Below are 11106 nucleotides of genomic sequence, written 5' to 3' on the forward strand. Positions count from 1 at the left end.
AAAAAATCAAGTTTACAGAGTTTTAGTGTCACTGAAGGTAAACCTGCGTTGCTCATGGTGGTTAACGTTACCTCTCTTAACGTGCTCTTGCTGAATGGCAAGGATTGCACTATGGACTATTGTACCTTTTGTATGTTTTCATTTTTTTTAACTGTATTTTATTTTTTATAACGAACAAGCTGCGATGTCACATTTCCGCTGCTTTGTTGTGTGTGCGTGAGGCGCGGGCGCGATCAAACAAGCTGTCTTTGCAGGGGACTTGCCTCATCGTCATGGCAACGGTTCGTAGTCAGGTGAGATTACGTCAGAGTTGGTTGCCGTTTGTTGGATGCTCAGACTACCAAACTAACGCCAATTAAACATGTTCAGTCTGGTGAAAACCGACTCAGACCAACGCCGGGTATCAGGGTTATCACACCGATCCAACAAACTCCAACAGACGAGTTTGTTGGCGTTTGTCGGTGCGGTGTGAATTGGCCTTTACACTGAATGTTTGCTGCTTCAATCCAGACGAGTAGGCTTTTGTAAATTTAGTAACTGTTATAGGGTGTGAAAATTGTACAGCTGTGGTATTTGTATAGGGTGTGAATTCTGTATAGAAGATGTGTAGATTTTTGGTAGATTTTTTGGCAATTTTCTGAAAGTGTCACACACACACTAAAAAAATTGAAAAGCTGTATTTAAAGGTTTTTTTTTTTTTGTTATTTGTCATGTTCTTTTCTCAGATTGAGCTCCCTGACAATCTGACAGAAATGTCTTGTTGTGGCTTAAAAATGGGTTGAATACATGCGGTTCATGTATGTCTTCTTTAGTCTGTTGGCTCTTTAGGTTTTTTACTGGCACACGTCACTTACACATTTTGCACTTACTGCGGAGTGTTGAGACTGTTTACATATTTGTGCCCATATGTACATTTTATGTACTGGTTTTATTTTTGAATGAATATTTTCTAAAATTGTATGATGTTTTTGTTGAGTTATTATTACACAATACTTTTTCTGACCTTTTTGAATCTTGCCCCTGACAAATAACCCAAATTACAAAAAAAGACTAAAACTAACACTCAAACTAATAAAAACTAAACTAAAACTAAGCATTTTCAAAAAATAAAAACTAAACTAAACTAGCAAACCCACTTTAAAAACTGATTAAAACTAAACTGAATTTGAAAACAAAAAGTCAAAACGAAATAAAAATAAAAACTAATGAAAAATGCAAAACTATAATAACCTTGCTTGGGACATGTGGTCTTCACCTCAACGATGGTGCAAAAGAATATGGATAGGACTTGGGAAGAAATCATGTTCATGGATGCGATTATTAACGTTACTGTAGTATGAAGCAGAGCAGGACCGAGTGTTGAGGGAGCTGAACGAGGCCGCTGGAGCGATTGCGCAACACACGCCTCATGAGCAGCGGAACTTTTATTATGCAACAGTCGCCGGCGCATGAGTATGAGGTAACGCAGCTCTGTTTATCATATTAGATACATTTGAGTGTGTTGAAAATGATATTATAATGTTACTCTGTGCGTTGCTGTGAGACACACTTGTTTGAGACACACTGCAGTAAGACATATCGATTTTAGAATATCATATTAAATGCTGGATGGCTTGTGTTGATAAATAGCATGCAATTCATTTTAAAACATATTGTATGATGGAGAAAATTCTGTATTACTGTTACTAAAAATAAAGTTTATTTGATTATGTTTTTCTCTGAGTAGTTGCAATAGTTGTAAACATTTAGGATATTGTAAGTACGTGTAAGTAAGTGAACAAAATATATATCACTGGCCTAGTGTTTTTTGGATATTTTACTGCAAAAATCTTACATATTGCACCTTTAATCCTTAATTTAATTTATTTAAATACAAATATTTTAAATATAAAAAAATAAAAAAAAAGTTTGGTCGCCCCCAATATTCAATACATGGTTACGGACCTGATAATATCTATACATTTATAGCTCAGACAGCTCATATACAGCCACAATGGAGAGGAACTCACATAGCTGTGTCTCTTGCCGGCCCCAGCGAACTCCAGCTCTCCAAAGGCATCTGTGGGCTGTTCGCAGGAGTGCTGTGTGCTGTCCCAGTGACTGACGATGGCTGTGCTGAAGTTATCGCCCAGGGCTCCTGAGGGGTGCGTGTCTCGCGTGGACCCACACTGACACAGACCGCCATTGCTACAAAACAACAGACGGAGGATCAGTCCTACAGAGGGAATCTAACAAGAGATACTGAATACTCAAGTCAGATATCTTACCTGAAAGAGTCCTCCACAAATGTTGTGCACACTCTCTTTTTAAACAACTGTGGAATCCAGCTCTAAAATTAATAACAGAAATCACTTTTAATTAATGCACTAAAAGCATGACAGCTACTGTACAACAGTGTTCTGGGACTTACAGTGACACTGTCAACAAGTTAGCAAGCTAAAGCTAGTATATTAAGCTGATCATGTGATCTATTGAAGATAAAATAGTGCAAATTGTAACACTTTATCTTATCTAATGCTTTTTTGCTCAAGGAAGGTCAGAATGAGAATCAATCACAAAGCTGGGGTAAATGGCTCACTTTACCCCAACACCTCTTGTAAATTAATCATTAGATCCCCACCCATCCCTTTCTTCAGGAAAGCAAGACAGACCAGTTTATCTTTACAGTGCCTCATCACTTATTTAGATCATAACATGTCAGCTTTGCAGTTTCCCATTACATTGTTTGGTACACTCACTAAGAACACTCATAGTCTTCTAAGTATTTTAATGCAACTTTGATTAAAATGATAATTTAATGATATGATAATTTAGATGCGTGTGCCCAACCTCAGGTTGACTGTAAATCACTAAAAGCATCTGCCAAATTACAGCTTAATATGTACTTTCTTAGATACATCTGGACATGAAGACAAAATTTAGTACTACCCTGACTGTAATATTCAAAATGCTAAAATTACATTGATTTGAATTAATGTAATGGTGGTATTTTGTACTTGGATTGATTACATTGATTTGCATTTAATTAGGCCTACTGACGTAGAAAATGGAACTGAAACTCTGAAATCACATTAAATTAAGGGGGAGTATAGATTTCAATTAAATAGTTTCAAGTCCCAGCATTAACGTTCCAGATTGTTATTAAGTGGATTCTAACTTACGATCCTAACACCTGTGATTGGCCGTTGCGTTCAAGAAATCAGCAAACATGGCTGTGATTGGCTACATTGCTCACCGAAGCGAAACCACGTAGGAAATTAAATTATTAGGATTTGAAACGTTAAATGATGCGTTTTTTTACACTGTTGCCGCGGGTTGTTTCGACCCAAAATAACGTGATATTTAGCCCATGGAAAGCGATCTTTACCGTGGGACCCCCTGAAATGCGATTGGGCTAGTTTTGAGGAGCAATTGAGCCGGTTTGTTGTGAAAACCTGGCAACCCTGCTCATAGCCAGCATTAAATCGAAACGATATTGAGTGCATGCAGTAGGTCTTTAAGAACATATGACCAGCAAACATCTGGACCGTGTTTGTAACGATACAAAATCAAGAGCTACTTCTGTTGTAGTTGTAGGCTACAACAGAATCAGACCTTTCTGAGAGACCTACCAGATCTGTTTTCGGCATCACGGCCACTCCACCGTGTTCAATGTCGTTTTGATTCATCTTGGTTTGTTTATGGACTTTATGAAGTCGCTGTTTGTAGGAAGTTCCACTTAAAAGCGTCCTGCAGCAGCGTTGTCCATGCTATCTGTGAACAAGGATCGCTAGAGACTCGGGTTACCTGAGAAATCAGGTGTAACCAGCGCGCGCAGGGTGTGGCTACAGAGGAGAAGGTGGAAGGCGCGCGAGAGCGTGTGTGCATTTTATCAGGGATAATTTTTTCTTGTTATCTCAATAGCAAAAACCCAACAAACACAGAACGTTGGTACAACGTAGCCAACCTTCTAACAACGTTTTAACAACGTGGCCAAAAGGTTGCTATAACTACGTTGCGTTGTGTAGGTTGTTACAGCGTTGTCACAATGTTGACATCTGACCACCGCTCAGTTCCACTGCTCAAGGTTGCGCTTGGGTGTCTGGACTACCACTGGGCGACGTGTACTCGTCACTGCTCCGATTCCTCTGGAGCGCGGATTTTAAATTACAAAAGACCGTTGAACCGTGTATTTTTTATTTATCTCTATAAATAAGATATGCAAATATTCAAACACAGCCTAAACGTTACATTTATTTGTTGTCTATAAACTGAACGAAATAGAACAGAATAGTCGATAACTCCGGAGTGTTTGCGATCTAAAGTAAAATTTACCAGTATTCTAGCTATTTCTTTTAAGTATGCAGATCAAAACGTTAAAACGTCTTCTGGTCAGGTAAATGACAAATATTTCAACATAATGCCAAAAGTTATAAGCCATAGTGAAGAAAAAAATATTTGAGTGATGGTTGACATTTTAGCACACGAACAGACAGGAACAGACCACAGACAGCGACTCCACTATTAATGTTTAACGTTAGTCCATTTTTGGGAAACTAACATAAACGTTTGTAACCTCGCACACAGGAACAACTTAAGTGCTATCCATCGAGAAACACGGTATTGTTTACCTTGTTTATTACTACAGAAGCTGTTCTTTAGTGTAGTATGTCACATTACAGATCAAAAGCTTGGGGTCAGTAAGATTATTTTTTTTAATGAATAAATGCATGAATTTATACGTACAGTACATTAATAAATACTTTAATCCAAGGAAGTACACATCAAATATGACAGTTAAGATATGTAATCCACGTAAATATGAAGCAGCACAGCTGTTTTCAAAATTGATAATAATCAGAACTGTTTCTTGAGCATCAAATCATCATAAAATTAATTCTGAAGGATCATGTGACACTGAAGACTGGAGTAATGATGCTGAAAATTCAGCTTTGATCACAGGAATAAATTTCAAATTGTATTACTAGATTTTAAATTATAATAATTTAAATAGTACTGTTTATATTGTATTTTTGTGAATTCTTTCAAAAACATAAAAATCTTACAGACCCAAACTTCTGAATGGTAGTGTATGTTATGCATGTAAATCTTTGCTAGAAATAAAACAATTGTTCTTATATTGATATTCTTTTATTTCTTTACTCAACAGGCTATTTTCTTACTCATAGCTTTCAGTCAGGCGACTGGAGCAGAGACCTGGAGGGCAAAACATCCACAGAACTGGAGGACAGGCCTGTCAATTTTCCATCTGTTTCAAACAACAAATATTACATTGCGTCTCAAAAAAAGGTAAACTAAATATGAGTGTAAAATGCACGTTGTGGGCACTTGTGATCCATATACAGCACCTGCAGCAGTATTTCAATTCACTTCAGGTACCTTAAAGTAATAAAACAGTGGGATTAAAAAATCAGCAGATGAGCCCAGAATATGAACGGCACACACTAACTGGGCAAGCAGATGAGCCTAGAACATAAATGCAATGCCTAATGACAAACTGTGCGTACTCTGTGTTCTAGGCTCATCTGCTTGCCTGCCTGTATGCATCATCAATACTGAATTTGGCCTGGTTTTACCCTCCAGGTGGGTGTTCCTATAAAAAATAGCAATGAAGGTAAGCATACACTATTTTAAGTATTTTCTTTTAAACAATCGAATTGGTCTTTTTAATAAATCTATTAAATTGAATACAATTAAAGATTAAGTAACAATAAAAAAGTAAATAATACACTGTAAAAAAAAATCCTGTAAAAAAACGGTAAAAAGTCTGGCAGCAGAGTTTCCAGACGGATTCCGTTAAATTACAGCAAATAACCATTTCACAAAATTACATACAAAAACTGTAAAAATACAGAACAGACTTTACAGTCAAAATTTATTAAATTACAGTATATTACTGTTGATAATAATTTATTAAACCATGAAAAAACTGATAAATGATGTCAGATTACATAGAAAATTACTAACTTTCAGGTTAATCTCTGCAAATTGAAAGTTTTTAATGAGTTATTTTATCAAGCTGCTCTTTCCATCTACAGTTATTTACTTTTAAAATATAGATTTTCCATGTACAATAACTAAGAAATTATTTATAAAAATGCACTTAGCACATAAATTCAAAAACAAATGTTTGCATTTTACAGTATTAATCTTTATTTTTACAGAACCACTCACAACTACAATCAATCTATAAATTAATTACTTAGAAATGCATAAAATTAAAAAACAATTTCTGTTAAATTAACAAAATATAGTACCAAATACATTTAATCAAAGGAACATGCACATGTACGGTATTAGTCAATCTTAGTATATAGAACATCTACATTAAAAGACAATTTCTGTATACTTTTATACTGTAATATTGCTGTTATTTTATACATATGATTACATTTTATCCAAAGTGACTACAAGGACTACAACCCAGGTGAAAAAAAGTACATTTCTATAATATACTTAAAGTGCTCTATTTTAGTGCACTAATTTTGTACTTAATATACTAAAAATTTATCTTTAGTACTTCTTAAGATCATCTTAAGAACATACTCAACTGTGCTATTTTGAGACACCATGAAATATGAACTAAAATGTGCATTTAATATACTATCTCTGTATTTAAAAAAATGTATTTAGATACCACTTATAGTACATTTGAATCCATAGTGTACCACAAGTGGTAATTAAATATATTTTTTAAATACAGAGATAGTATATTAAAAGCACATTTTAGTTCATATTTCATGCTGTCTCAAAATAGCACAGTTGAGTACACTGAGATGTTCTCAAGATTATCTTAAGAATTACTAAAGAAGAATTTTTTGTATATTAAGTACAAAATTAGTGCACGAAAATAGAGCACTTTAAGTACATTATAGAAATGTACTTTTTTTTTTCCACCTGGGAATGGATGCAACAATAAGTACAATGACAATTTCCAGTTAGTCTAGGACAATTGTTCACAAACAAAAAAATGCATCTTTAGCAGTCTCTTGAAAATGGTTTGAGTTAGTCAGGTTATTCCACCAGCATGGGACAGTCCAGGTAAAGGTCAGTTAAAGTGAGTTTGTGCCCCTTTGGGATGGCACCACAAGATGATGTTCACTTTCAGAGCGCAAGCTTCTGGAGGGCGTATAGGTACAGGCTTGCAGAGCCAGTTGTTGTTCTGTTGTGTAGCATTTTCCGATAGGAATGGCCTGGTCTTCCCAATGTTGTACTGGGCAAATCTTCAAGATCAGGCAGTTCCAGCACTGTAGTCTGTGAAGTTTAACTGATTGATTATAACACAAAGGATGGGTGGCTGAAACCACGAGAACTTCTGTCTTGGCAAGGTGGAGTTGAAGGTAAAGGTCATCCAGGTGAAAGTCGGAAATTTCCATCAAGCAGGCTGAGATGCGAGCAGCTACTGGTTGATCATCTGGCTGGAATGAAAAGTAGAGATGTGTGTCAGGATAGCAGTGATAGGAAAAGCCATGTTTCTGAATGATTCTAGTTACAATTACAACAAAAAATACTGTACAGAACAGCAGCATGAAAAGATGTAAACAAAGAATTTGTTTTATAAGAATAGTACACTTTCCAAACCTGGACTGCAATGCTGCTGTAGATCTCCAGTCTTTCCACATGACCTGAAATCATAAAGAAATAAAAATTAGTTGGCTATTACATTAATTAAAAAATGCTTAACCCCAACTGCTTAGTCACCCGCAGGGGCTCTGACCAGTATGAATGCAGCTTATTTTGGCGGTGGAGGTGTTTGACCCTGACCCAAACCCCTGGAGAAAGTGAGGGGGTTTTCACCCTGTGCGTGGCATCAAACCTCTGGAGCCCTGGGCTCCCACATGCCGGAGCTAGCTCAGCTCTCAAGCAGTCCAGTGGTTGTTTTAGTTCACGCCCAATCATGAGCAATGCAGGTGACACTCCCGTGGTGGAGTGCTTGGATGCCCGGATGGTTAGGAGACTTTGGTTGAGCGCGTCGCTGAAGATTTTCCCTTCCTCCAGACAGGCTCAGTTTTATTCAGTCTTTCCACCACCACTCAGGAGGCAGCAAGCGCAGTTACGTACCATCTCCTCAACATCAGGGTCTATGTTGGGCCACCACACTGTGTCACGGCAGCGCTGCTTCACCTTGACCACCCTCAGGTGTCCCTTATGCACCATGTGTAGTACTCTGGACCTGAGAATCTCCGGAACGACCGCACGGTGGCCACAGGCCAGACACACCGCCCCCAGCAGGAGAGCTCGTTACGGAAACGGTAATAGGGGAGCAGCCTGTCATCCACTTTGGCAGGCCAGCCATCCTGGACATAGGTACAGAGTGTCGTGAGGGCCTCATCAGCAGCCGAGGCCTGCTGTAGCTCCACCAGAATGACTACTGAACTGAGGGGCCTGTGCAGGATGTGGACCCAGTCTTTGTCGCTCTCTGTGTCTGCTGTCACCCCGCCCGTCTCCTTCGTCACCGACACCACTCTAGACAGGAGGTCAGCCACCGTGTTGGCCCGCCCAGGCAAAAACTCCAGGCTGAAGTTGTACCAGTTAAGCCTGTCAGCCCACCTCATAAGTCTCATGGGCCTGTGCCCCGAGACTTGAGTTGCCAGCAGTGCCGTCAGCACTTGGTGCTCTGTGCGGATGGTGAAAGGCCTCCCGTATAGGTAAACATGTCAGCGTTCACATGCCCACAGGCAGGCCAGGGCCTCCCTCTCCCCTACTGAATACTTCTGCTCTGCAGGGGTAAGTGCCCGTGAGGCGAAAGCCACTGGGCGTTCCACCCCCTCCTGAGTCTAGGAGAGCACAGCACCTAGCGCCACCCCGGAGGCGTCGCAGGTGACCATGGTGGGCGCGGTCAAGCTGAAATGGGTCAGTGTGGGTGGGGATGTGAGCTGCTGTTTGATGATGCGCACGGCTTTGTGGCAGGCTGGGGTCCAGTCCCACGGAACATCCTTCCTGAGCAGCCGGTACAGGGGGGCCGTTGAGTCAGAGTAATGTGGCATGAATCTGAGGTAGGCGACCATCCCCAGGAAGGATGACAGCTGGGATGGTGACTGTGGGTCTGGCAGGGAAAGAACAGCCTCAGTATGGGACACAATCGGGGCGATGCCCTCCTTCGAGAGTCTGAAGCCCAGGAACTTGACCTCCTCAACCCCAAACATGCATTTCTCAGAGTTCAGTGTGACACCATGCTGTTCGAAACACTGAAAAACCTGCTCCAGGCGATCATCATGCAGTGCGGTGGAGGGCGCATGCACCACCACATCATCCAGATAGATGGAGACACCCTGGATACAGTCCGCCCCCCTTTTTCTTAGCTATTACCAGGTTAGACACCCACGGTGATGCGTCAACAGGCTCTATGACGTCCACCTCCACCAGATGATGAAGCTCGGCCTCCACCGCGTCACAGAGAGCCAGGCGAATGTGCCGAAGGGGCTGGATAATAGGGCAGACCGACAGGTCAACCGTAGGCTGATTTACAAATCCAGTCATACGGCCCAGCACGTTGAATAGTTGTGGGTAGCGGTCAGGCCAGGAGGGGCAGGCCCCTAGCATCACTCACAGTAAATCCAGGGCAAGGAACAAGTCTAGGCCCATAATGTTAGCTCCCTTCTGGGTGATGCAGAACTTAGTGGCAGGCGCACATTGTTGATCATATCTGACGGGGAGGTGGGCAACACCCAGAGTGGAGATGGGAAAATGGCCATAGCCTAACAGGGGTTTAGCTGCTGCTTCCAGAGGCACTTGACTGAAGAAGCGGTCATATGTGCATTTGTTCAGGATTGACACTTTAGCCCCTGTGTCCACGAGGAGTGGAATGAGAGCTGTGCCCACACGACTTGTGCAGAGCTTGAATGAAGGCTGTGAGGTCTGTACAGTGTTTATGGAGCGACAGCAGCATGCAAAATAGTTCAACTTATTGCAGTTACGACAACGTTTTCCCTGGGCAGGGCATGACTGATCTCTGGTTGCATGTTTAGGAGAGCCACAGTTGCTACAGCTCTTGTGCCCACTCTCCCTGGGCCCCCTGTCCACTCTCTGTACATCCAAACTGTCACTCACCCTGTCAGCTGCCTCTGCAGTCGCTGTGTGCTGAACTAACGGTGGTAATGCCGTCACAGGCTTGTGCACAGCGCAAACGAACTTGCGTGCCTCCGCTAGAGCAGTTTCTAACAGCTTTCCAATTACTAAAGCGTCCGCCAGTGTCGTGGAGTCTGGCTCTAGTAAAAGTCTCTCCCTTAGTTGGTTACATGACGTTTTTTCAATTAACTGGTCAACAATAAGTCCATCCTCCAAAACCCCAAAATCACAAAGTCTTGCCAGCTCACACATAGTGATACATAGTGGGCAACGAAACTCAAAAAATGCATCCGCTGGCTTCTTCCGCAGCTGAAGTGAGCCTTTAAAGTGGCCGTGGCTGTGACGTACTTATCATCCGATAAGGTGAGCGTGGGGAAGATTCGCTGGCCCTCCTGCCCGAGACAATGGCGCAGAAGCACGCACTTCCTCGCCTCCGCTAGGTCCGAGTGTCCCAAAGCCAGCAAATAATCCTCAAACGATGTCAGCCAGCAATCCCATGGAACAGTTGGATCACCAGGAACAGGTAGAAAAGGAGGCGGTGGTTGGAAGACGAGTTAAGACATCCTAGTTCACCAAATGTTGTCTTTGTGTAGGACTCAATAACCACACCGTGTAGCTTTGTTCATATCACGTTTATCATACCACTGCCATTAGAGAGTTAGTTCACCCAAAAATGAAAATAATGTAGCTTATTACTCACCCTCATGTCGTTCTCCAACCCTAAGACCTTCGTTAATCTTCAGAACACTTCTATCTTATTATAAAGTGAAGAGAATACTTTTTGTGCGCAAAAAAAAAAAAAAAAAAAAAAAGACTTTTCAACAATATCTAGTGAAGGGCCGATTTTAAAACAGTGCTTCATGAAGCTTCTGAGCTTTATGAATCTTTTGTTTCGAATTAGTGATTCGGATCTCCAATCAATTGCTACAAAAAGGGGGAATTTTTATCCAACCAGCCTCCCACTGAAGGCAGCCATCAGCTTACATTCCGGAGAAGGGAAAACACAGCTGCCTACATCCAAAAGGATTAGAAATAATA

At 40.9% G+C, this 11106-nt stretch overlaps 1 protein-coding gene across 2 annotated transcripts in view; it reads right to left on the reverse strand.

Annotated features, from left to right (window-relative positions):
- The window catches only part of LOC125256049 (transient receptor potential cation channel subfamily M member 4-like), a 45445-nt gene extending 41598 nt beyond the window's left edge, over positions 1 to 3847 (reverse strand). For both annotated transcript variants that reach the window (XM_048171700.1, XM_048171699.1), the window contains exons 1-3: positions 3612 to 3847; positions 2268 to 2329; positions 2010 to 2187 (exon numbers count right to left, since the gene is read on the reverse strand). In XM_048171700.1, coding sequence (XP_048027657.1) covers positions 2010 to 2187; positions 2268 to 2329; positions 3612 to 3668 — 297 coding nt within the window. In that variant the 5' untranslated portion in view covers positions 3669 to 3847. The remainder of the gene's footprint in view (positions 1 to 2009; positions 2188 to 2267; positions 2330 to 3611) is intronic.
- Positions 3848 to 11106: the final 7259 nt, after the last annotated feature.

The sequence above is a fragment of the Megalobrama amblycephala genome, linkage group LG20 (assembly GCF_018812025.1).
Source record: "Megalobrama amblycephala isolate DHTTF-2021 linkage group LG20, ASM1881202v1, whole genome shotgun sequence".
Taxonomy (NCBI): domain Eukaryota; kingdom Metazoa; phylum Chordata; class Actinopteri; order Cypriniformes; family Xenocyprididae; genus Megalobrama; species Megalobrama amblycephala.